This window comes from Polyodon spathula, chromosome 20 (genome assembly GCF_017654505.1).
Source record: "Polyodon spathula isolate WHYD16114869_AA chromosome 20, ASM1765450v1, whole genome shotgun sequence".
NCBI lineage: Eukaryota > Metazoa > Chordata > Actinopteri > Acipenseriformes > Polyodontidae > Polyodon > Polyodon spathula.
The window spans coordinates 2,164,049-2,192,015 of record NC_054553.1 but is presented as its reverse complement, the minus strand read 5'-3'; the positions used below and the strand labels follow the sequence as shown (position 1 = coordinate 2,192,015).

The 27,967-nt window shown below is 41.3% G+C and overlaps 1 protein-coding gene across 2 annotated transcripts; it reads left to right on the top strand.

Annotated features, from left to right (window-relative positions):
* The first annotated feature begins 30 nt into the window (after positions 1–30).
* Positions 31–27,967, top strand: LOC121295439 (moesin). Of its 2 annotated transcripts, XM_041220047.1 has the most exons (13): positions 31–340; positions 11,975–12,058; positions 18,775–18,870; positions 19,243–19,517; positions 19,998–20,081; positions 20,964–21,110; positions 21,453–21,549; positions 22,283–22,446; positions 22,800–22,930; positions 23,367–23,527; positions 24,826–24,918; positions 26,019–26,249; positions 26,595–27,967. In XM_041220047.1, the coding sequence occupies exons 1-13, from the start codon at positions 329–331 to the stop codon at positions 26,757–26,759; spliced, it is 1,740 nt and encodes a 579-aa protein (XP_041075981.1). In that variant the 5' UTR covers positions 31–328; the 3' UTR covers positions 26,760–27,967. The 2 variants fall into 2 exon arrangements, with proteins under 2 accessions (XP_041075981.1, XP_041075982.1); XM_041220048.1 differs by lacking the exons at positions 31–340; positions 18,775–18,870; positions 19,243–19,517 and having other exon boundaries at positions 12,000–12,058.

Sequence of the window (27,967 nt, the reverse complement as noted above, 5' to 3'; positions counted from 1 at the left end):
CAAAACTCAACTAACGCCACTGTCTTCATTTTTCCTGGGTGTGGTTTCAGGCAGTTCCGTTAGCAGGAAATTCAGCTAGAACTCAGAGCTGCGAGCACAAGATAACACTGAGCCACACAAACGTGAGACAACTGCCGAAAAGAAAAAAATAGAAGTTCCTCTAAAAGAGTTTTGTTTAAACGGTGTACATTAACTTCTTTGGGCAGTGTTTGTCTTCTGGCTGACCTTGCTGCTGGTAGAAGCTGATGGGCAAAATTTGTAATTGCTGAAAAGTTTCGAGTGTGTACCGTTCATTTTGTCAAAGCTCTGAGCAGACCAAGACAGAAAAATGCCGAAAACCGTGAGTACTTAATGAATTGCTTGCTTGTTAAAAAGGAAATCTGGCACACTACTTTGATAGCAATCTTATATAAAAAAAAAGGATTCATAAAAATAAAATATATATATATATATATATATATATATATATATATATATATATATATATATATTTTTTATATTTTTATGAATCCTTTTTTTTTATATAAGATTGCTATCAAAGTAGTGTGCCAGATTTCCTCAGTGTGTGAGATTAATTGGGGAAACAAGTTATGGTTGCCCTCAGTTATATTTTTAATTCCGACTGTGGACTCCCGAGTATAGAAAGCGACTGGTTACATCTCAAAGTGCACTTCAGAACACAGTTTCGCTGGTAGGGTATTTCCGTTCATAGTGTTGCCACTGTTTAATGATACTAGCGTTTTGCAATCAAATGATTTATATGTATTTATGCGCTATCCATGGATTAATTGAATTGGTGTACCGGTAGGTAGAAACTAAAACATTATTAAACATGAATCTGCGATTACACTGAGTTCGTTTTTACTGAAGGGTTAATAGTTTCAGGAAGCAGAGGGGGGAGGGGGTCGAAGCTGTTGGAAACCATGCGCATTACTTTGTATCTCGCAGCATCCCCTGGTTTATTGCTATTCGAGTGCACTGTGTCTCGAAAAACAGTTATTCATAGCGGCACAAAGAACCCCTGTGTACTGGAACCTGATTGGCTGGGAAGTGTGCCTCTCGAATTGAATGGTCCTTTCTGTCCCTAGAAATGCCGACTGTCTGCCCACAGTTCTAGGCCCGTAGCCCTGCTTCATTTTGTTGCACATCGGCGGGTACTGTGTGGACAAATCTTTTTTTTTTTTTTTTTTTTTTGTTCGTTATTTTATTTATTTATTTTTTTAATCGGATACTGGGACTTTTTGACAGTCAAGTTTAAAACAACTAGGCACAGCAGCTAAAGCAAATTGCGCTCCACAAGTCCCTGGTAAACTGCTAACACTAAGGCGTGGTTGCTTTTCGCCCACATGAGCCTTAACATGGTGAATGTGCAATTCCCCGTGGATTATACAGGCAGGGATCTTAACTTCCCATACCTGGAAACTTTTTATTATAACACTATGTAACACAATTTTTGTTCCTGGGTAGTAAGTGTTATTTCCTAATTGATTATGCCTCAAAAGTATAGAAAATGGCTATTATTCCCCACAAACTTTGCTTTTGTGACCAGGACAGTGATATTTCAAAATATCACTATTTCCAATGGGAAAACGGGCAAATGTGTGTCTTTTCGTTCACATAAAGTCTGAAAAAAACAACATATGAATCCAAATTAACATGTTTTTGTACTAAAGTAACACAAAAATGACTACAAAAGATTTAGAAGTGAGTAGTTTTTCGAGATTTACGAATACAGTATAAAAAAAAATTGTTACACGGTGTAATCACTTTCATTTTCACTTTTTCAAAGGGAATATCAGATACTTAATAGTTGCTTTTTTTTTTTAAGTCTACAGTAATGACAGTTTTCGCTTTAGATAAATATTCTTGATTGATTTGTCTGTGTCGTGTGTTTCCATCCTGTCCACCTCTCTGTCAGTCTACAATAAAACCTTTTATTTTTTTAACAATATTTGTTTGCCCCAAATAGACTAGTGGGTCTGCCTGCAATGTACCTTGTTGTCATAGTGTATTGTGTGCTAACAAACCCCCTAGCTCTGCTGTTTAAATGTTGTAACTGTTTTAGATTTTGGTGCCATGCATATAAATGAATAAATAAATAAATCGTTTCTTAGCTCAGTGGTCGATTCTGAAAAGTTCTCTTTTGTAAAACAACACCTGGTTCAGTAAAACAATTTTTTCACTGTTGTGGTAAGAGAGAGGCCTTGTGATACTTTCAGACATATCCACACCCTTTAAAACATTCACACTGTTTCTTCTTTATTTTGATTTCCGTTTTTTTTAAAAAAAGGACCCCGAACAAGTACGTTTGAGAACCTCTTTGCTGACTCTGAAGTCCTACCTCTCTTAGGGGTTGGTTTGTTCGGTTAATGATTGTACACCCACATGACATCGTTGATTTATACCATGGACACCTCAGGTATCAGTCTGTGCAGATCAAAGACGTGGATATCTGGGTCTTATAAACACTGGGTCCTGACCTGTTCAAAAAGATATGAGTCTGTTTTAATGAAATAATAATCCAAGAAATGAGCTGGCTTACTTACCAGCGTTCTAGAACAGTTTCATGTACACCAAACTATATTGCATTTCATTGAGAAGACTCAAAGCATTGTACAGTAGAACTCCTAAGTTTACACTTTGAATAGATCCCAGGGTATATCTTTGTTAGTATTTCTAGTTTTGATTTAGTTGCAATATCATGTTTAAAAAAAAAAAAAAAAGCTACACTTTTATTAGTCTTTCTGATAACGCATGCAAGTAAATAATAACAAATTCTTGAATTCACCAGTTTGCCATCTGGTGGGAATTAAATCTGAGTAGGTAAGCAACTCTGAAGTGAAGTGCGTCCTCCCTCTGAAAGATTTCTCCAAGGCCTGTGCAAGCAGCTGTTTGTTTCCTTACTAGACTGGCGTGGCAGCACTCGTTTAAACAGTAACGTTTCCACACATGTTAAACACTTGCTTGTTATTGTAAGTACCCTGCAGAAAGATTACCCTCCCTTACCCAGCCGGTATATACAAAGAGCAGCAGATAGACACAAGTTTAGTATTTTTACTGGTCTGCTGTTTTGAGTGGAGGTAGATATGAAAGAGTTAAATGTTTTAATTTTGGTCTGTTTTCAATGGATGGAAAATGATTTGATGTTGAAAGTGTTCCAGACTGCCGTTGACTTCTTTAATAACAGCATCTCAGTTACCAGACGTTATTTAATTAATCAACAGTCTGTAATGTCATGTGTGAAAGCCAATTTATACCGTAAACATAAAAGGATTCTACTGTAATGTGTGTGATGTATATAAAACAATGATTTCATTTTCTTACATCAACAGTACGTTAAGGTCAAGGATTTTTTTTTTTTGATTTCCAGCATTGTCTCGTTGCCACGGCATTCACCCCCAATTTGCTGAATAGATTTATATTTTAAAAAATAGTAATAAAGAAAAACAATTGAAGGTTCTAGTTTTTGGTTGCAACTTAAAAAAAACAAACGGTCATTTTAGTGTTCGTACTAAAATCAATTGGCATTCAATTCGTCCTCAAATGCTGCTGGCCTTGGTTCAACTTCCCAAGAAACTGTGCTGCAGAGTGACTCAAGGCTCTCTGTCCTACGTCGGCTCCCTGCCGGCTCTTTCCTGGCTCCCAGTCACTTGACTCTGCCTTGTTCAGACGGCCTTATTTGGCAGTTTATAAAGCAAAGCTCTCCATTACAGGGAGCACGGGAAGCCAATCTGCTTTATTTCACCACTACACAGCCTCACGGGAAGCACTGATTGCAGCCCCCCGAGACTTCCACACACACACACTGTCACTCACTCAGTGTCTGTGCAATATGGAAATGGAGACGTGATGTAATGAGGGGGGAATTCCAGCATTTTTTTTTTCTGGCAAAAGGATCGTCATGCCAATGTAGCGAATTGGTGCATGGTCTATTTATTACGTGCCTTAGCTTCTTTAATAAGTCAGACCGAACAAGTAAGGTTTTTCCGCGTGTGCGAGATGTACCAAACGGATAAAAGAATGGAGCGCTGAGCCAACTCCAAATTGAGATCCTTGTCACACAGAGACAGTCCTTGGGGAGCATGAGAGGTGTAGCCTTGAATACATCCTGATCATAGCTCCACTATAACCGTGCTATTGTCCAGAGAGGCATGCTATTCACTGACGCTGCAGCACAGCTATATCTCTAGTAGAGGCAGTATTTCAGATTTCAGTCAGACCAAGCACAGAAACAGGCTTGTCCCTGCCTGTCAAGATTTCCTGTTTTGAAAATAGTCAGAAGCTGAGGCTAATGGATAGAGGGAGTCTAGATAGGAATCTGCTTCTATATAGAGCTGCTGTGCAGAATTCACTCGGCGTGACCAACCTCCAATGCCCTTGAACCCAGCTGATTTCTGAATAGGGTAGAGCTGGTAGAGGTGCGTTTATTGCAAGGGTTTAGTGCAGGCTGACCAGTTTCATGTTCATGGTTGGTGCTGGAATTGAGTAAGGGTGGTGCAGTGTGTTCATTTCAGTAACACACACATAGTATTGATGCTTAATTAGGTACTATGCAACATGGAAAGTGAGTATTTCTGTTGACTTTATGGACTTAACTGTCACGCCATAGTTTCTTTATATCATTTATTAGTGTTTCTGTTTTTGTGTCATTATTATTGAGTGCTTGGTGTGTCGCTTGTGAGCTTCATCGCTTGGTCCTCTACCCTGCTGGTCCCAGAAAATAGTGGATCATAAAGAAGACACAACATGAAGGCCGGGGATGATCTTTCTGTCTTTAGTTCACTCGACATGCGTTTTAATGCAGCAATATAAGAATGCAAAAGTGCACCGAGCGAAAATACTTGATTCTTGGTGTTTGCCAGTGAAATGAAGCTATGTGTTCATTGTTGTGCTGTTTCATATCTTGCATTTAAATTCTCAAACCTTTAAAGTGCTTAGCAACAGAGGCAACACATGTAAGTTGTGTGGCTAGACCAGTGGTATGTAAGCAGGGCATTAAGTACCTCTGGAAGCATGACAAGCAGAGCGGAGATTAACAGTTTGTAATAAAGTAAGCTGCAGGAGGTAGCCCCTGTTAAAGGGTAAATAATGTGAACTATCCTAGGGCTTGCAGCTGAATCTTGCAGCCGGGTGCTATAAAACAGAGCAGTCTTCGAGAGCAAAGTCATAACTTAGTCAAGCTGTGTGGTGGTTTGGAATTGCATGGTGCAACACTGGGTTAAAACTGAAATGTTCTGACAAACACATTTCAAGACTGGTGTCTTGCTTGCTGGCATGCCCAATCTAATCCTATAATCATTTCTTGTACTTTGGGAGACTTCTCGTAGCTTCTAAAGTGAGTGCTGAAGGACTGCAAGGTATCTGGATGGTGTTTTGATTCACAGTGCACTGAATTCATCTTGATCCCTGTATTGTCTTCAGTAAACGATCTGCTACAGGTTTTTATTTCAGCTAAAGAAGTCATTGACGATTCGTTTGTTTCATTAACTGCTGAACCCACTGCACAAGCCTTGGTTGGGTTTTGTGGTTGATTTGCCGCAGTATTAGATTGCAAGCTTCCCGCCCAAATCAGGTTGCATTAGAAACCATCCACATGCCATAAACTCTGAACGAAACTTGTTTTGAAGATGTGAAATCTAAACATCCAAGTTGCACGTTTTTCATCCCCTCCAGTGTTTAAGTTTCCATATAGAAAGTTGTCCTCCTTCTCGTTTCCTGTTTATTTAACACATTTTGGTGTTTGACCCTGCTGGCATGTTGCTGACCTCTGCATTGTTATTGCAGAGAAGTCTCACAGGAGGAAGCCAAAAGCTAAATTCCTTCCCTGCTGTGGTCAAACAGAGTGGTTCACTGTTCGACGGGCTGCAGTAAATTACATTTGATCATATATTTAAGCAGAGTTTGCTTTTAAGAAGGTATGTATGTGATATTAATGAATATTGCATCAGGTACCATTGCATATTTTTTTTTTTTTTTTTTTACTAGTTTAGTTTGGCTCTGAGCCTGAAGATTATATAAAAGCCATTTCACTGTAATTGCATTACAGACCGTGTTGCGTATAATTTGGAACACCAAGAACATAATTTTAAAGTCTTAACAAAATCTGTGTATTGGAACACCAGCATCTGTACCAGCGCATTATCACTTCAAGGAATTCATATTTAGAGAAGTCTAAAATCACAGGGAGGGCCAGGTTTGATTTGTTTAATGCTGGTTGTTTTCCTTAACCCTTTAAGGTACAAGGGGACATAAATAAAAAGTTGCTATCTTTCTTATTCTTGCAATGAGGTGCACGAAACAGGGTGTGAAATGTACAGGTTGGATCTCGTCATCCAAATTGTCAGTTTCCTCGTGATGCTTGAGTCACATGCAAATGTGTTTTAAGAAGAACTGTTTGAACAGCCGCTCTATTCCATGTGTACTTCAAGGGGTTAGGATGGGTCATTTACGGGTTAAGCCAGTGATACGTACGGTGCTGACGTGTGATCTCTTGTAATGATCAAAACTTAGCGAAACAAGAGAGTAAATACATGGGGAGAGACCCAGGCTGGATTTATATCGAATAGAGGGTATTTAGCTCCACCTCTCTTTGGATAATTTAAAAAGACCTTTTTCAGAGACCTTTTGCATAGTTTTTAAATACTGGTTGCAGTACGTAATTAAGTAGTGGCCATTATACTAGATACAGTTTAACTGTAGTAAATATTATGGAAAATGATGTAGTCAATTTTTTTAAGGGCTCCCAGTGTAGTTTAATACATGAACTGTAAAACAAGGTAGGTTCATCCGTTAAGGGTAAATACACAGAAGTCTGTATTTCTGAGGAAAGCACAGGAGCATTGTACCTTAGTGAATGAAACTAGAGTTGGCATCCCCTGTCCTGAATCACTGGGCATTCCAATAATAGGAGCACTCCCAGTCCAGACAGTGTAACTGGGAATCAGGCTGTGCAGCAGTTATCCTAAATCAACATTTAGGAAGGGTGTAACCATTAGATTTGTGCTAAAATAGAAGCGGTTCGTACATGTTCTGTCTCCTCATTGCTTTAATCTTTGTTTTTAAAGCCCCAGGCTCCTACTGATTATTTCGAAGACTGTGTTAAACCGTTCAACTCCAAATTATTTGCATGTAAAACCTGCATTCCATGTGACCTTTGACCTTTACCCTGGATCTGTGTTGTTGACAGAGCTGTTTGAAAATCTGTGACAGTGGATTACCAGTGTGTAGTTGTTGTTGGGAGTCCATGCTATGTGTTGTGTGTGCTTGCCTCAAGGCACTGTAGTGCTTTGTGGAGTTAATCAGGAAACATAAGGACGTTTTACAACTGAGGTACGAAAAAGGTTATAAGAGGGCTAAAAATGAATAACCCTGCATTATTACCCAGCGTCAAACCCCAGTCGTTTGAGAGAAGTCAGTTACTGTAAAAGGAAAGGCCTGTGATTTCTAGGTCGTACCAGTAATTGTTCATTCAGTAATTATTCTTAAAATAGACTTGAGCGAACTTTAAGGGACCCACCCTCACTACGGCAGCACTTTCAGTCTTAGTTCCTCCTTTGCATATTCAAGATGAGCTATTTTTTTTTTTTCACTTTAGTGCCTTCAGTAACAGTGGAGCATTCTTGCCACAATGCTTCCCTGTGCTTTACCTTGCTTTCACTGTGCTTTGTTATGCTTTTATTATGGGAAGATTTGGAAGTTTTATAAATAAATTAATTAATTATAATGGGCTTTGCTTATCAATTGTATATGTATGTTTGTAAAGTTTTTTGAAGTAGGATTGGTAAACGTTGAGACTCCCATAGTAAGAGCACAGCAAAGTGTAATAAAACGCAGTGAAAGCATAGTAAATCATAGGGAAGCATTGTAAAGCACAGAGATGTATGGTAAAGCAGAGAGAAGCATTGTAAAGCACAGAGTTATGGTAAAGCAGAGGGAAGCATTGTAAAGCACAGAGAGGTATGGTAAAGCACAGGGAAGCATTGTACTATAAACATTGCTTCATTATTTAGCGGTTGATGTCATACAAATATACAAGCAGAAATAATAAACTTCAGCTTGGTAACAGGTTTTGAAGGGGGAAAGTGCTCCGTGCCACACACTGCTGTCACAAAGCCCTGCTGCAATCCCCTCCCAGCAGACCTGTTCGTTCTCGTGTTGGTGAAGACAGGAAGTGACCTTGTGACAGGCGCTTGTGATATTGAGAGAGGACCACTCACACATTCAGTATCATCAGCCACACAACTGTGAAATAGTGCAGCCCTTTGTGAGGGGAGTGGGGCGTGGCCAGCGTGGAGAACTTCCTTCATTCTTACCAAGCTTCTGGCGACTGTTTGAGACCATGCTGGTCGTAGTGAGACAGGCTTACAATCTCCTCCCACCCACTCAGTTGGCCCTTTCTGAATGAGTACCGTCAGTCTTTGGCCAGCGGGGGCTTCAAGGCCATTGTTTCAGACCTTTTTTTTATTTCATTTATCTCATTTGTCAATGATTCGTAAGGTTAAGTAGCAGGTCACATAACGTCAGCTCCCCATTTCCAGGAATTGCACCTAAAGATTGCTGACTTTAAGGGCATTATCTGACTGACCTCAAAAGGATATACAGTCAAAGCAGGTGACTTGAGCCCTTTTTTCAAAGAAGGCTGGTCTTTAGTGTAAAGGTGAAGGACGATGCAAAGGAAGCAGCTCATCAGAATTATGTTATTATTGCTGTTGAAATTACTGCAGTTTGCAACCTGGACTATAGCTGTTTTGTATTTCTTATTATATTTTCTCTAATGAGATTCAAAGGAGCACAAGCTTGTCAGCCTGATTGGGCCCAAAGGCCTGCTAAGAGGATGTGGGTTGCTTCCTCTAGTAGCACGGTATGATCGTGTAGCTTTCTTGCAGAGCACTGAATATGTCTTGCTTACTGGAAGTGAGTATTACTGTGTGGCAGTATTAGTTAATACAGGAAGTCAGCAACGCCATGGGTATGTTTTGCAACACAAAGGACTTTTTATATGTTTTTTTTTTTTCATTCCATAAGTTCCGCACAAAGTATGTTTTTTATCCAGTTTGTCAAAGTCGTTGGACAAACGTCAGTTATTACTGCTGATTTAAGGCTGAAATATTTATGCAGTAACTCCCTGATAACACCTTCAGTATGCTCACACTCTCAGAACTCCATCCTGCTTTTCACCCAGCACACAGATCAAGCAGATACAGCTGGTTCACAACCTGCCTTTCACAGTCCCCTGCAGCTGCTGTCTTCCCGCTTGCTTCAGCACTTCAGAGCTGTCTCTGGGATGTTGGTCATTCCTGGCAGATGCACAGCACAGTGGTCCTGAATTTCAGCCTGGGGTAGGCTTAGCAACTCTGCTTCCATGTGATTATAATACAGGCATTCCATTGACTTGTTCATATTGATTGACACAGAGGAAGGGTTCAATCTGAAACTGAGTAACAGGTCACATTTTAAAGCAGGGGTCTGGGCCCCGGAGTATCCCGAGCTCTGATTGGATTAGTGGTCTGAAAAGTCCATTTAACTCTGCTGAAGGAGGGAGCTGGTTTAATGGAGTGTAATCCCTGTTAAAATGGCAAGCACTTTCATACGACTCGGTGGAAACGCGGGGTTAGGCAGGAGAACCTTTAAGAAACAGGTTGAGACCTGCGGGGAAAACATAATGTCTGTGAGTACTCCTGCTGTATTCCTAAATAAAATAAACGTAACTGCACTGGAATATGAGAGCAAGACGTTGAGATTGTGAAGCAGTACAATTTTTAAATATGTGAAGCTTGGATCAGGAGTTAGTGAAAGGGTTGGTAGAGCTGGGCTAGACTGTAGTAATAAAGACAGTCCACTGAGTCTTAATGTGTGACCTCCTGAGAACGGCAATTGAGGTAATAATTAGAAGCTTGAATGTTTTTAGCACACACCGTGCTAGAATGACCTTGGTCTAGTACGATTACCACAAAACTTAGGCATGTAATGGTGTGGGGCTTGAGGTGGATTACTGTGACTACAGCTATTATTAAAAAAGAAAAGACTGAGGTCTCTACTTAGAATGCAGAGGTAAGCTTTTCACATGACTGCGACCCTGGGAATTGCAAAACAGTGATGTGTGTTTTATGACATGAAGAATAAAGCTCTTGAAACCTGATAGATGGTGGATTAATGGATTACTGATATAAAAGAAGGTTTCAAGACATTTTAATGAAAAAATAGTGCAGGAGGGTTGGAGTCTAATTGATGACAACTCTGGCTTGAGTAACAGTGTTTTCAAAGTATGGAAAACTTTTCAATCTGGAAGTCGGCAAGCACTTCACTAAGTGGCTTTTTCAGGATAGACAGGTAGCTTTTAAGAAAAGAAGGGTTTGTCTTCCAGACCAAAACCATTTTATGCAGCTAAAATCCAACCCAATTGTTTAAGGGCTGTGGAATCAAGATTCAGGGATTCGCAGTGGTCGTTTTACTCCTGCCCACCCTAGGATTGATTTTCTATACAAGTTGAAACCTGCCCCAGTGACTCTGTTTCAGGGGAGTCCAGCTGTGCTGCTTTGCTGTATGTGTACTTGTGGGACCATGACCATGTGTCCTGTGTGCTGGGAACAAAGCCCCCTCTGCTACAGAGTACTGTGATAGTGTGGGCCTCTTGGCATTCCACACACTCGAAACACAATGAATATGTTGAGTGTGGCATGTTGTACTCGGACTGTTTACAATACAAGGTGGAACTGCTGTGGGGTTTCAATGAATTCATTTGCAGTATATTTATGGACTCATACTGTAAGATGGGAGTCTTCACCCCTGGCAGTGAAACGCGCTTTGCAGGTCTCTAAACACTGCATGCCTCCCCACTCCGTAGAGATTTGGCAGACAGCCGTACCAGGCACGGAAAACCTCCCTTCTCCCTCGCCCTCAATGGAAAACATCATCAGTTTGAATCGGTTTCATCTCCCCGAAGGAAGGCCTGGCACTGCGAGAGCTTGTGTGTGCTTCTTGAAGTTACATCCAAACCACTTATTGTTTTAGATGCTGTTGATGCAGTGATTGTCTTTGGCTTCTTTCAGCTGTGGGTGTTTTGTAGGGTAGTGTGCTATTGGAATCTTCTGAGCACTGTACAAACACCCCTTAGATATGTTTACGCCAGCTTTTAACTGAAGCTAAACTCCTCTTGTAGCTTAAATGGTGAATCCTTTGAGCCAAAGGTTTGACAGGGTGACTGATGCAACTATAATAATAATAATAAAAATAATAATAATAAATTCAATTAATTAATCAGACTTGATATTATATTTAATCAGACATGAAGGACTAGGGAAACAAAAAAAACTTACAATTTTTTTTTTTTTTTTAATGAATGCTGAACTGTTCTGCTAGGCTATGCTTTTGCTTCCTCCCAGCCAGGACTGAACCCAGAAAGATGATGATTTCTAATTAAACTGGGTGGCTCCCAGAACTGGCCTTTCACTTCCCATTTTTGCCATTATGAGAAGTTATTGGCAACAATGTCCTTATTTTTAGCAGCTGCTCATAAACATTTAGAGTTCCAGTATGACCTCTTACATTGGAAGAGACGAGAACCATAAAATCAATTTTCTACTCTGTGACTTCATGTGTAGGTTTTCAGATTTCAAACACAGACAGAAACGATGCACTCCCTTCCCTTACTGTAGTCTATAACCTAATTACATTCATCTTTGAATTACAAACACACTGTGTGTAATGTGTGCTTATGTAATAGTGCACTGTAGTTGAGGGTCCTAGTGCATTGCTGTTTGCGTTGGTGTTATTGCTAGTATAAACACAAAACTGAATACATGTTATGAAGGGGAGTTGGGTTTATACCGGATTGTACAAGGCTGCTGGAAGGCTTGAGATCTTTCAGATTACTGGGCATCTAATGGGGTTTCTTGTATTGGTGTCTGGGCTGACCTGGGACAGGTAATCAAGTACTCTCCTGACACTAATATTCTCGTGCTGGTTCTCTTCACAGATCAGCGTGAGAGTCACCACAATGGATGCAGAGCTGGAGTTTGCCATCCAGCCCAACACGACTGGCAAACAGCTCTTTGATCAGGTAGGTCCAAGCCTGGCTAGGTCCCTCTTCATAAAGCCACCAACGCTGATCTACCTGGAAGCGTTTAGTTATAGAACAGCCTGCTTTAGTGATATAATCAGCTCTTAATCAGCCCCTCCTTTAACTTTATTAATAACACAGGGATGATGGCTCTCCACTTAAAACAGCAGGCCAGTAGCCTATTACAATGTATGTCTATGCATTTGTTAAAGATGCTGGAACTGTTGAATTTATTATCCTAGTGCAGCCTTTCTTTAAAATGACTTGGTGCTGTTGTATGGGTGACTGTAGTGCATTGCCCTGTCCATGCTGAAATGGAAAAGGGCAGGCAGTGCATTTAGTGCTGATGATTTGTACAGTTCCCGTTTTAGTAAGAGTCCTTCTCCTCACAGCCCTGGCTCTGCCCTCAGTTACTGCAGCCTCTCTGCATGGACAGAACACCCTGCCTGTGACCAGCACAGCAGCAGCGTTGCTTCACACTGACACCTTTCTGTTGAAGCCTTTCTCTCATTAGTTGCTTAATCCTTCGCAACGTGGCGTGGCGACGTGGTACAGCAGGGCACCATCTCATGCAGCGCAGTCTGCTATATGTAGTTCTTGTTAGTTTTATTAATCCTAGATGTTTAATTGAAGGGTTATTCAAGGTTTCTAGTCTTAGGAAATTCTGTGTAATAATAACTATAATAATAAAACTGGGACAGTAAGCATGTGTGCATTTTACAGTGAAAGAAAATTACTTAAAAAAAATTCTCTTTCTCTATAGTGCTGAACTCCCTCCCCACCTTAAAACAACTGCAAATCATTTTGTTTGCATTAAGGATTTTGCTGCCCACTGTGCCTCCACTGATGCAGATCATTGCTCCTGGTAGTGTCTACACGCCCTGCTTTATTAGTGCTTGTGCAGATTTGGAGTCTGCTGGGTTGTGCCACCGTGCTGCTGTTTGGCCCTTAGCTGTGGGACGTAATGTAAGGCAGGGCAGGAAATCTCGTCTCTCAGCAAATTAAAAATAACACTATGAAACAGGATTTAAGAACATGGTGGTGCTATTAACTCTAAATGCATTTACTTGGGGCAGATATATTGTAGAACCATGCTCTTCTTTTGAAGCGTTTTGGGTTCATCAGAATCACAGTAAGCTGATAAAAAAAAAAGTTGATATTCTGGAAAAACAAAACCATGCAGTTTAGCAAAGATACTCAAGTTTCTTAACGACAGAAAGTGGCTTGACTTATTTTTTCCACTGCGCTATTCTGCAAGCCCCAGTCTCGCCCAATAAAAATAAAAGCAGCCATCCTTATTTAAACACTGGTGTACTGCACATTGTGGTCCAGACTGGGGGAGGGGGATAAAGTAGCAGACCTTTTAATAAGCCCCTCAATTCAGCCTTATCAAAAAGGGTTACATTTAATAAGCCTGTCCCTACATGCTGTGGTAATAGCAGGATAAGAGCTGCTCATTTGTTATACTTTCCTTTGACACACAGAAGCTGCAACGGTGGGAAGTCTGGATTGGGAGCAGGGGGCAGAACGACTAGAATTATTGGTTACAGCTGTTTGGGAGTCCGTTAGCTATTCCAGCTGTAATCCCCTAAGGTCCAATTTAGCCAACTGGCGACCGCTGACTCACAGTATCCATTTTCACTGTGAACTGATTCAGCTCTCCATGTTCAAGACAGCACAGACTGGCTTTGTAATGTGTGCCCTGTGCCTGCTGCTGCTGCTGCTGCTGCTGCTTCACACACACACACACACACACACACACACACACACACACTAGTCAGTCCGCAATGATTTGCAGTGGTTAGTAATATGCTGCTTAGTTACGTATAAACATGTCTCCTCAGTATATGGGTGTGGTCTGTACTGTACTGCGTTTGGATTAAAAGAACACCACGCTGGATGTTTTCCAGTGCTGCTCATGTGAATGGAATGGAAAGATCTAGAAATAGTTGTGAAGATTGTTCAAGTCGTGCTTTCAGTTCTGATGTTTGTATGAGCTCCTTTGTTCTAATGGTTTGATATTAAATAGTTTATATTGTAACCTTGTTTTAGCACTGATAATCTTTCCAGAAAGACTGCCCTTGGATAGATAATTAAACTGTTACAATGTCTTAATCTAACAGTTTTCAGTTCAGTTGGACTCTTGGACTACTGGAGCGGTCAGTGGAGTTATCTGCAGTGTGACACTTCTGGTGTCTGTTTATAATAATTTTGTGTTGCATGAAGTTTGTTCATTTCACAAGGCTGGGAACGTGTGTGAAGATTTCCTGTGTTGGAGAGTCAGGGTTGTAAAATAGAGGGTCTGTGGTAAAATAATTGCCTTTAACTTGTGGGATTTGTGCCCAGACGAGGCTCATGCTCCTGCCAGATTTCATGCAATATGGGAATCAGCCACAGCTTTCCATTGTGCATATGCTCAAGGATAATTCATTCTATGGATGTGGCATTAATCAGCTTATAGGATAGCAGGGTCATTCATGAGCTAGTATAGGCACAGTACAGGGAAATACATGGGTGCATTTCTAAATGAGGCTTCCGTAAAGAAATACATTGTTTTTGTGTAAACCGATTCTGGTATTATATATATTTGCATATACATCTGCTTCACAATACGTTATAATATAGTGTACACTAGATTAGATACTGTAGCTGGAGAGTAATATTGTATTATGTGTTAATTGATGCTAATGAAAAATTTAAATCATTACAGCAGATAATGTTGAATAGGAGAAACAGGGTAATAGGAGATTAATCGGGTATCTATTACATTAGTCAAGAAACAGCAATGCCCCGGGCCACACCTGGGGTCAATTACAATTAAAGCAGAATTGTTGGCTGAAATTACAATTAGAATTACAATTACACTAAAAAGTAACACAAACAACTGCCCACATTAACATACTTACTCTTTTTATCCTAAATAACCAAGCGACAGTCACAGGTATAAATACAGAAACATACAATAGAATTTAAATTTTTTTCAAATAAATGGAGTCACTAAAAGTGTTTGAAGATACAAGAAGAATGATCGAATGACAAATAAATGCCACACTGAAGTGTAACTGATCAGTTATGTGTTATAATTACAGTTCCGCAGATGTGCCCAGGTTCAGTTGCAATGCCGTTGTAATTGCAATGAATTAGGAGTTGCACAATTGCACTTGTAATGGACCCCAGGTGTGCCCCAAGCTACCCACTGGCACAGGGTGTTGGCAGCAGCTGCAGTAAACGCCTCAGTGTAATACGTGATGCTGATGCTTTCACATGAACTCAACACAACTGAATAATTGAAATCACTGTTCCGCTGTTCTGTGCTGAGCAGTAAAGGGCTCGTACAGCAGCTGGCCCTGTGAGTGCTGTTTCAACACAGCACAGTCTATGAACATCTGGCAGCCCCCCGAGACGACTATTGCAGGAGTCTCAATCGCATTCAGAAAGCACTTAATGCCCACATGAATGGATAAAGACCCAGTGGCCAGACTGATGACCTCATACTCTGCGCTGGTAGATTTCTTGGCAGTCGCTTGGTTTTTAGCGCCGCCCAGACGCAACACGACACAGCCTGATTGAAAGCAGCTCGGTCCGGGATGCTTTTCCGCCGTTTGTGCAGGAACAGATGGGCTTTCTCTGGCGCTGTGCGTTCTAATTTGGACACATGGGCCGGCTTCCTGTGGATCCACAATGAGACTCTTGTATTCCTTTTCAGAATACAATCCTCGCCTGTCCTATTCACCCTCGTTCCTCTCTTTTTGTTTTTCTATTTCCTGTTTCCTTTTGAAAGTGTAGTATGATAAAGCTACTTGTAAATGTGTACTGACTGCACACTGTACTCTATTAACCTGTCGTTCAGCCTGCATGTAAACAGCAAGGTGTGCCCGCGTCAGCCACAGTGTGAACACCTGCACACCACATTGACCACTTCTGGTGTTGCTTTACCTTACTGTATCTATATTTTACTCCTGCTTTCCGTCATGTATAAAATTGTGATTTGCCATAGGTGCTTGCCACCTGCTGGCCACTAAACACATGATGTGGGATAAATGAACATTTAGAAAAAGCATTATTGGAAAATATAAATTCATGCTGTGGGAACAAAGTTTGCGGTTTATTTTCCCAAAGAGCCTTTTCCCAGCTAAAATGTTAATTTTACTATGGTGTCTTACAAGTTCAGACAACTATGGCAATCAATTGAAATCAATGAGAACCTGAACTGAAACTGCCTGGCCAGCGCAGTATATAGACAAAGTTTCCTGTTGCACTGTTAGTGGAATTTCTTGCCTTCTTGAACTAGACTAGCTTGCCTTCATCAACCCTTTGTCTCTTGAGAGTGAAGGCTGTTATTTTAAGATGCTGAAGTGGGGACATGGAAACGGTGCCCTGTCAGAACTGAAGGGATAAACACACTTGCAGCCAGGAGAGGCCTGGGTGGCTTTGGTAACAGTAATACACAGATTTTCAGTATGTGTCGTCATGCACAGGATCTTCATTTATTGTACACCAAATTAGTCAGCAGTGCAGTGACTAAGTAAACGTTGCAATATCAGGGATTTCCTGAAGAGGGCGAGGCTATTTTAGAGTTATCCCAGGAGATGACCGCTCAGTTTTGTGGAAGTTCATTTATTTAGGTGCAGTCTGAAAATGACCATATGCAATGTGTTTGTAAATTGACACTACTGCCTGCTGGTATTTCTATTAAACATTACGCAGTGTTTCACCATGCTTTACAGAACAATACAGAATCCATGGACTGGGAGGTAATTCTTCACAAAAGCCATCACATGTTTAATCTGAGTGAGAAGATGGGCACGTTTGACATCTATTGAAAGACGCTTTCCAAAATAAAAAAATGGCATGCCTGGTACACAGAGTTAACTTTTTCTTCCAAATTGACAAGTTCTGTAATTGCAAGAATAGAAAACTGTAACTCCAGACAGCTAGCAATAGATCCTGTGTCTCTGCAAAGAGAGTAACATTTCCTAGCGGCTAAAGAAAGAGCTTGAGAGGCGTGTAGATTCCACAGTACAACATCCATTGCCCTGTAAATATGGGGTGCTAGCAAGAAGTGAGAATGTACCTTCCATGAGTACAGTACTGCTAGAAAACCAGCAACCAGCAAACTTGACTGTTAGAGTGCATTAAAAGATGTGGAGATTAAAACTGTGTTCAGGGACACAGCCTGAAGTATTGTTACTGTACTGCTTCAATAGTCCTTAACCTTTTAATGAAGTGTGGGCTTGGTTTAGACTGTAGCGCTCCCCAGGGTTTTTCATTTTCCAAGAACATCAACAGGAACATTCGTTTATTTCTAGTAAAACTGGCTAGCTTTTCCTGTATTGGGTCTGATGCTGACTGGAGCCGGCATTGCTTTCTTAATAGGAGGTCTTGCAGCTAATCTTCTGAGAGAGCAGACAATTGGATTACCCATTCGCTGTCAGACTGCTTTTATAATCTTTGAATCTTCCTTTTTTTCCCAATTTCGAGGATGAATCAGTCAGTTGGGACTGCATCAGTTAAACAATGATGCAGTTCATGTTTAGGTGAACGCTCATCCCACTTCCCCGTACCAGACCCCTCTCTTACATTGGGTGCATTGTTAAACTGTAATTAGGATTGACACAGAATAAAGAGTTAGCCCTGCTCCTTTTCTTGATTTAAGATAATATGGCATGATTCAGTTTTAGAAAAACAAATAAACAAGCCTGCAACCTAGTATTCAGCCAGAAACAGCTCTCTTTTACTAACTAATTCTTTCCATTCAGCGACGAATAAAGTCGTTGGTGAGGTTTCAGTCTGGACAGTGCGAGTCTTATTAGAAAACTTGCCAGCTTTATGAGACATAGTATTTATTCATTCTTTAACCAGGAATAAAACCATTGAGACTATGTATACGATATTGCTTTGTAATGATGGTGACTGTAGTATTGTTGTCAGTCCTCTAGAATAATAGTCATGGAATAAATGTTGTTGAAGAAACGTTGTACCTTTAAAAATACTTCCTAACAAGAACTTTACACCTCCTTGCATATTTATTTTGTTTAACAGAAAACTTTTGTCATTATTAAGGTTCAAGGCCTCATTTGGACGCAGGTTGTTTTGCTATTTCAACTGTGTGCAGTGGCCCTCGTTCTTTCTGCTCGCCTCCTCTGACATCTCCCACCGGCTCTCCTGGAAACCTTTTCTGAGCTCACGGCTCAGCAGACGGCCATCTCGAGATTTAGTTACCCTGCACCCTCCCACCATCTCAGGAATGTGCCGCCAGATGCTTGCTTGTTGATTTTATACTGCTGGAAAGGGGAGGGAGGGTCTTGCGCTGGGCTCCGTTGATAAGAGTCTTTGATTTTTGCTGATTCACAGCTTGTGGTGGATTTAGATTTAGTTTTAACCAGCTTGCTAAATGTATTTTGTGGTGACACTGGAACAGTATAGAGGGCTTAAATACCTGCAAAAAATTCCTTAATACACATGAGTGAGTGTGTTATTTCAGGTTGAACTATTATGAAATGCAAAGTAAAAACACATAAATCAACCAGTAGAATTTAGCACACTAACTGCTGCTACAGTGTGTATTATGGCAGCAAATAAGCTGGGCCATTTCCAGATATAGGCTTTCAGCAGTGCAGGTCCACAGTCCTCCATAGTAGAACAGACAGGAGGCTGCAAGGTGCAGCGGAGCTGTGATGTCACTAATAAATGCCACGGCTTTGATTTCTTCCCAGGTGGTGAAGACCATCGGCCTGAGGGAGGTGTGGTTCTTCGGACTGCAGTACCAGGACACCAAGAGCTTCTCCACATGGCTCAAGCTCAACAAGAAGGTGAGCGGCTTTTACTGTTTTGTCAGGAACGTCATCTCTGGCCTCACACCGGCTCTCAGCTTGGTGGATAGCTTCTATAACATTGAGAACTGTTATCTGCTCCTGGTGCGCCCAACAGTCGTCGCTTCAATAAATGTGTAAAAGCAGCTTGGGGTTTTGTTGTTGCAGGGGCTATATTTTCAAAGTGTCTCCTCCTTTCTTTAATTAACTAATCCTATTTTTTTTAAAGGAGAAAAAAGTCATGTTGATGTTGCAGAATGTTACCAAAACACATTGAGAGGAGAACTTTAAATATAGAACTTAGTTGATTGGTTTTAGTTTGGTTAAATTAATGAAACACTGGAGTAAATGCTTTGTCACGTGCCCCTGCAGGTGACTGCCCAGGATGTGCGCAAGGAGAGCCCGCTGCTGTTCAAGTTCCGTGCGAAGTTCTACCCTGAGGACGTGTCCGAGGAGCTGATCCAGGACATCACGCAGCGCCTCTTCTTCCTGCAGGTCAAAGAGGGGCTCCTCAATGATGACATCTACTGCCCGCCCGAGACCGCCGTGCTGCTTGGCTCCTATGCTGTGCAAGCCAAATACGGAGACTTCAACAAAGACCTGCACAAAACAGGTTACCTGAGCAACGACAAGCTGCTGCCACAGAGGTAGACCCTGCTTCTAGAGCGAAGCTCCAGTCTCTAGTCCTTCAACTGCAATTATCCTTTTCAATACATTTCTGTTTGGGACCATCACAAGGGTTGTGTTATATATTTTAGTCCATGTCTTTGTACATATTTGTATAGGGAAGCTGGCTCGGCTGCACACCTCATTATCAAAGAGATCAGCAGTATTGTAATGACTGTGCGTGATTCAACATGTACTGCACAATAACAGCAATCCATCTAAAATCTTGCTGTCCGATTTCAACACCGTCACCCACCCTTGCTTTTCCTTTGAAGCTTTTAGTAGTGATTTAAAGTTGGCTCGATTCAAATCCCTATTTGATGCTCTGTATCAAATCCCCTCTGGTAAGAAAGCATTCCTTGGAAATGGGTGCCAAGCTGAAGAGAGGGGGTTTGGTGTAAGTGGCGTGGGTTCTGGTTGGCGTGGCATCTTTATTTATCCTGGCTGTTTTTTGTCTGCAGGGTGTTGGAGCAGCACAAACTGAACAAGGAGCAGTGGGAGGAGCGGATTCAGGTCTGGCACGAGGAACACAGAGGAATTCTAAGGTATCTTACACAGGGAATATGGCACATTCTAGAACCGCTGCGCTTAGCACACGGAACTCCGGGTCACACTTATCAACCAGTGGTGTTCTTTACAGAGTCCTGGAACTTCCTAATAATAGCCCTGTGACGGTGTGACTCATAGAATAGAGTGAAATCAGGTTCTATTTTTAACACACTTCCAGCTACACAACGTTAGTGACGGGACCTGTCAGGTTAATAACTTTTTTTACACAATTTTTTGAGTAAAATTGGGCTTAATCCACACATAGTGTTTAAATGTATTATTTTCACTATGGTATACAGTACACTGACAAAAAACAAAGAAAAGCAGGCACAGGCATGGCTAAAACAAAAAGAAACATTCAAAGGGTGGTGAAATAATGCTAGTTTTTACCTGTGGAATATATTCAGAAGACACTGATTTAAGAGGCTTTTATATTTTTTTCGTGCAAAAGAAGGTAAAGTAATCACGACAAACAATTAGGGCCAGTAAACAGGACAGATATTTAAAACCTTTATGAAATATGAATTCAATGAAAAAGAAAAAATAAAAACCTTGATACTTTGGTATTTTCCACGTTAAACACATCCTGAATTTTCAGAAAAAGCAAACAAAACAAATAAAAAGCATGGTCTGCATTCATGCATTTTGTAACAATTGTAAGTCACTGTGGATAAGAGTGTCTGTTAAGAAGGAAATAATAAAAACTCAAGTGGCCATTAAGCCATTCCCTATGCTTTCTTGCTTGCTTTCTTGCTTGCTTTCTTTCTTTTTTTCTTTCTTTAAGATACAATATATTGTATTGGTTTCATGGGGGAGGGGTGAGTCCCCCAGCACTTGAGCGCATGTTGAGATCCATGCTTTTGTCTGTCTTTGAACAGAGAGGATTCCATGATGGAGTATCTGAAGATTGCCCAGGATCTGGAGATGTATGGAGTGAACTATTTCAGCATCAAGAACAAGAAAGGCTCTGAACTGTGGCTGGGAGTGGACGCCCTGGGACTCAATATATACGAGCATAATGACAAGTACGCTCTGACACCGCACAGGCAAAGCAGGCTGGGCTGGACTGAGGGCTGTGGGAGCTATTATATAGCAAGTAATGCCCTGCTGGGTTGGGTGTTAGTGCTTCATTGGCATCTCGAATCTGTCTTCGATGTTTTGCACAGCATTGTAATTTACTTGCAAAGCACTTGTACAACATAAGAGGCTAATTGTGAATGTTGATGACAGATTGCTCTTGTGAATATCTAAATATTTTGAGAAGGGGCAGCAGCATTGCAGTCTCGGCACTTCACAGCTCTATCATGTAACAAGCTCCACTGTGGTCTATATTTATAACCTTTTTTTTTTTACTCGCTGTTTTAAAGGATGAACCCTAAGATTGGATTCCCATGGAGTGAAATCAGAAATATTTCCTTTAACGACAAGAAGTTTGTAATCAAGCCGATTGACAAAAAAGCTCCTGTAAGTACTCGCTACAATATTATTTTAATTATTTTTTTAATGACATTTTAGGGCATGTCATATGCATATGTTAACATTAAGATAATCATATGGAACTTAAAATGCCACCCAACACACAGTAATAAGTGTTTCTAATGTGTTGTCATCATTTATATTTGAGTTTTTTCCTTAAATAAAAGAATACCTTTGTCCAGGCTTCTGAAGGACTATACCAAACCAGTTTAACTAACTGTATATAGCGTCCTTCAAGTGCAATAATTCCAGCACACTGTAAAAAAATCAGGTAAGAGTTTAAAGAGCTCTAAACTGCTCCCTAGTGAAAGGCCAAATCAAAGAGCTCAGATTTTAAAATACCGACCACTCAGAATTCTGGATACAGTATGGAAGTGAGTTCCAAAGTGAAGGCGCTCAAACTAAAAGCCCTTGAACCGTAGGTTTTTAACTGAGTTCTTGGAATAACCAAGAGTCCATCGTTTGCCAAAGTACAAGCCGGCTCGTAGGGAGTAAGTATCTCACGCACACAGGCAGGGCGAGAACCACGAATAGCCTTGGACTAGGACACATGAATGGGGCTAAAGGTTTGTTTTGTTAGGTTGATAATTTTGTCCCGGGCTCAACAACAAAAAGACATGCTGCCAATCTGTTGGCTGTTGTATGCCTGGGTGTGAATGGGGAGAGTTGGCACTGGGTTGCGTCACAGAGGATGGATAAAGACGCCTGCTCTCTGTTTCAGGACTTTGTGTTCTACGCCCCTCGGCTGAGGATCAACAAGCGCATCCTGGCTCTGTGCATGGGCAACCACGAGCTGTACATGCGACGACGCAAGCCCGACACCATCGAGGTGCAGCAGATGAAGGCGCAGGCCCGCGAGGAGAAGCACCAGAAGCAGATGGACAGGTCAATGCTGCTCTGCATTCATGCATTAGCAAAAAATTGAATAAAAAACAGTGTTTCTCCATTAGATTTTTAAATGCAAAAACAAGAACAGGAGGTAATGCATCCGTAATGTCCATAACTAAATCGAATTGTGATGATTGCATCCTTCCAATACTCCATTCTTTAACTCCTAATGCCTTATTTAATGCCTAAGAGACCTTGTCTTTTATTACCGATTGGTTTGGTTAGACTTTAAAAAAACAAAACTAGCAGTGCATCAGGGACTGGTAAACCTGTTGAAAGCTTGCCCCTTAGTTTGTTCTTGCAAATGCATGAGTGGATGGAGCTGCCCCCTGACTGTGCTGTTCTCACAGGGCACTGCTGGAGAATGAGAAGAAGAAGCGAGAGATGGCTGAGAAGGACAAGGAGAAGATTGAAAAGGAGAAGGCAGAGCTGATGGAAAAGCTCGCCCAGATCGAGGAGCAGACAAAGAAGGCCCAGCAAGGTTGGGATCCACACAGAATAGTATAGGGCTGTATATAATACACACAGTATAGTGTAGGACTGTGTATATAATACACACAGTATAGTGTAGGACTGTGTATATAATATACACAGTATAGTGTAGGACTGTGTATATAATACATGCAGTATAGCTCTTACAATGCAATAAAATCTGTTCAGAATTGCCAGTTGTTAAGGTGAAGCGCATATCAGATTCTAGTGCATCCTAACACAATGCTGGGCATTGATTCTGCTCAGGATTAGAAGGGTGGGGGAGGGGTGGTGTAGTACCACTTGTTACAGTATAGCTGGTGCCTCCTGGATGTGTCTGACCAGGCTGAAGACAGATTAGCTTGCGAATCGAAGGCAGGGCAGCAGCCCGTGCAGTCACTGTGGCACCAGTGACAGAGCCTGACCGAGCGTCCCTCTCCCCTCAGAGCTGGAGGAGCAGACCCGACGGGCCATCGAGCTGGATCAGGAGAGGAAGCGGGCCCAGGAGGAGGCGGAGCGACTGGAGAAGGAGCGCAGGATGGCAGAGGAGGCCAAGGCCGCCCTGCTGCGTCAGTCTGAGAGCCAAATGAAGAACCAGGAGCACCTGGTGAGGAAACCAGCAGCTAAATTAGCATGGATTAAACCAGGGGGTGCAGACACCACAAACCAAGATCCACTGCCAGACCCCCCGCTCGGTGTGCAGGATTTACTGGCATCACAATGTTATAGCACTACAGCCCATATACCTGCCTCTCTCTTATACCTGGCATTTATGGTTTGGATAAATCACTCCCAACATGCATGCAATTAGAATACTTCAGCTCTGAAACTTCAGGTACAGCGATGATGTTAATTGCTTAGACCAGGGGTTTTCAACTGGGGATACGTGTACCCCTGGGGGTACTTCTGAGGGTCATTAGGGGCTACGCAGGATGACTCAGAAATGCACAAATAAAAATGAAAGTAAAAAATAATTATTTTTTAACGGTATTATATATACTGTGTAAAATTATGTAGTCTTTGTTTAGCAGCTCAGAATAGAAAGCGAATACGAGTGTTTCCAAAGAGATTTCCTTAATTCTTAATTCTGTGCACCCAGTTAAGTTTTAAGAATTAAGCCTACTGTTTGGTATTCTGTCTTAAACCAGCAGTTTGTCAGCCCCAGACCGTTGTGAAAAATGATATATTAAATAAACAGGAAAAATGTGTTAACCAGATTATTCTGCCTTTTAACTGGTGGAACCATTCGGTGATTGAACATTATAAAGTGTACTTTAGCTGAAACCTCCCGACCAGAAGGGGTTTCGATTCCTATTTATACCTTGATTTTCAAGCGCAACATTACTGGATAGAGCACTAAATTGATTTACATAACTAGGAATGCTTACCGACCCGAAAAAAACAGAAGATGTTGAGTTGGCAGATCTATCTGATGGCTAACTTCTTCGCATTTACGCACCCCTCAAACAATTTGGTGTAAAATCAAAACCTGACGCAGCATTTATAAAATTCTTTCTGATCCGACTTCCTGAGGGTTGTGGCTACCACTGATACTTTTACAGTTTTTAGGTAGGAGATCACTAAGTTACACTTATCGAGACATTTCTAAAGAAGAAAGCATTTCAGAGTACATTTTAAAATTTTTTTTTTTTTTTTTACATTCAAACTAGGTACTTGTAGGGTTTAATTCATCATCTTAACAATCTTCAGACTGTCAGCTGTTTAGAAAGGTTTAATAAGGTTTAGTTTCAGTGGATATTTGTCTTGATACATTATGTCACTCAGACCTCAAACAGGTAGAATGCTCACCGTAGTGGAGGGGTTAAATGCACATCTGTGCCAAAGGCAAGGATAGCTTTCATTTTTATATATCTACATCTGCTGACACGTGTTCTGTTTCTGCAGGCCACTGAACTGGCGGAATTAACTTCGAAAATCTCCCTCCTGGAGGACACCCAGAAGAAGAAGGAAACCGAAGCCATGGAGTGGCAGCAGAAGGTGCGGCGCCCCCTGTGTGTCACACACTGTCAGAGCTGAGCAGCAGTGTGTAGGGCAGAGTCTTTGGCTCCATGGCTGTGTGCACTTTCTTGATCATTTTATTGCCTCTCCGCTCTTAAGGTTCCCTCAATTCCCCTTAATAAAGCAAGTTTGAATCCTGGGCTATATAGCACAGTGGTCATGAAAGGGTTAACAGTACTACGCATGGGTACCCAGCATAGAGCTATTTGTAGGTAGGGCGGAGTTAAAAGCAATTAGTTAGATGAGAACAACTTTCCAAACTTATGACCCTAACCCCAGATCAAAATCTTAGCAAGCTAGTCAGCCATTTCTTCTTTATTCTAAAAATAGTGACCTGACCCACAGTGTGGCTAACACATGTACGTATGTAGTTCTGTATAGACCCCAGCTGTGACCCGTGTGTGTGGGCGTAGGCGTCACTGCTCTCCACTTGTCTCTGAGGGGTGGTCTCAGTTTCTGTAAGGCAGGGAAATCCTGTATGCCTGGGCGGATGTTGGGTGCCCCATTGTGTTATTTTCCATATATATATATATATTTTTTTTTAAATAATATGATAATAAATGGCAATTCCCACATGTCCTGTTATTGTGCTTCCTAAAATAAACAAAGAGGTAGTGTCGTGTTCTCTTGCTTTATGAACTGAAATGCTGTCTATGCAATACAGCCGACAGGCTTTCAAAATCAAATGTCAGAGCCGTATTGCAATCTGGGATGTTCATTGTAGGGGTGCTGATAGTTTAGTTTCAGGCATTGTTAAATCATTATCAAATGCAGGTGCTAAACTTAGTGTGCAGAGTAAAGCTATTTGTGTTTCATACCGGTCTTAGGTAATCTGGTAAAATTGGGTTCTAGATCACCATGCCAAAACATCAGAAGCTTTCCAATTTAATATAAATGAAACCCCTTTATAAAATAGATCCTAATGATTGCTGAAGATCGTCCTTGACTTCTAATAGCTATGCATCATTAACAAAGAGATTTGTGGAACGATCCCATTTGAGGCAGTAGAAATGAGAACCCCTTGGCTGTAACAGTATTTTAAGATGCCTAACTGTCTGTGTGTGTCCATGCTGCTGCAGGCAGCCTCGGTCCAGGAGGACCTGGAGAGGACCAAGGAGGAGCTGAGGAAAAAGGTGATGGTGTGTCACGTTCAGGAGCCTGTTCACGCAGAGAACGAGAACGACGAGAACGATGAGAATGGAGCCCAGGCCAGCGCCGAGCTCACGTCAGAGGGGACCATCCAGGACCGCAGCGAGGAGGAGCGCAGGACCGAGGCCGAGAAGAACGAGCGTGTGCAGAAGCACCTCATGGTGAGCAGGGGGCAGGGCTACCAAGGGCCAGAGGGAGGGGCTTAGCTGTGGAATAACAGGAGAACATGCCTGGCCATTTAAAACTGTATATTCACACAATTCAATGGTTCCTCTCTGGGACCTGGGTCATCAACGTGATTTGTTTTTTTTTTTAGATGTTTTGACTTTGATTGCAAGTAGAGCTCTTCCTCATTATTTCACGATCAGTCAGTTAATTTATAATGAAGCTATTTTGACAAACAACTGTGCTGCTTTAGACCACTTCACTAATTGACTGTCCAGAGTGTAGCGAAGGAGTTCCACTGTTCACTGTGATTTAGTGACTCTGTTTTCTGTCCTCTTAAGGCTCTGACCTCTGAGCTCGCCAATGCCCGGGACGAGACCAAGAAAACGGCGAACGATGTGATCCACGCGGAGAACGTGCGGGCGGGGCGCGACAAGTACAAGACGCTGCGCCAGATCCGGCAGGGCAACACCAAACAGCGTGTCGACGAGTTCGAATCCATGTGATCTGCACCAGCCAATCGCACTGCAGAGGAGTCCCAGCGGGCCTGCTGCCCTTCACTGCAAACCTGCTTTCACTGGACTCTGAGAAGAACAACACTGATTGCATTGCTTGCATTTAACAGTATGGAGGGGATCTTGTACCTTCACTTTGCAGCCTGCAGCATAGTTCCTTAGTCCCGCTTGCAATTTAATTCCAGCTGTAGTCTGAACTGATCAGTACAGGAGCTACATCTTTATCTACTGTGTTGGTTTTCTTTTGCAAACTTCATCCCTGTGCTGTAATTTAACCTTGATGATACAAGCTGCCAATGGAATAGAATTAAAGTTAAATATTGAGATGGGCATCACGTGGTAACATCAGTATTATGTGAGGGGAACTTTGCAATACATCAGTGCTACACACACACGCATGCACGCACACACGCACACACACACACACACACACACACACACATATATAATGTGCAGGTCTCTTTTGCCAATTGTCCACATTGCCAAAGGAAACTAACAACTGAAGTTGCAACAAAGTGACAGTCAGGTATGACATTATATGAATAGAAGAGACTGCTAGACATATTTCAGTGTCCAATTGTGCAGCTGTCACGAGACTGTTTGAGTCAAATTCCTTTTATATGTTGTGCCTTAAAGTAATAAATAGTAAGGTGCAGGTTTGCAGTGAGTAAAACGGCAACCCTGCCAGTGTCAGGAATTTCAGAAAAGGAGGAAAACCTGTATCATCATTATTATTATTATTATTATTATTATTTTTTTTTTTATTTTTTTTTTTTTTAAGTCCAATATTGTGTTCTTGGAAAGGCACATAATTCCCACCAGTGGACACAATGAAAGGCAAATATGTACTTTGCAGTATTATTTAAAAATAAAATTTTAAAAAAATTCAGTATTAGAAATGTTTATTAAATAAATTCAAAACATAGTATTGCAAAGCCACAATTACTGCTTTCTGTTTGGTTACACATCTCAATGAGTATTCTGTTTTCCATGTGTATTTAATATAATGGCTGTCTTGTAGACATGCACAGTAGTGTATTATAGATACATAGGTTGTTTTTTATATAACAAATCTGTATATTAAAAGCACTAGCTGATTTAAAAAGAAAGTGTGCAGCTTGATATAAGTTGTTATAAGACTTCTAGAACATTTTTTTTATTGGAAAACAAATAAAAATAACTAGCTTTTTGATTTTTTT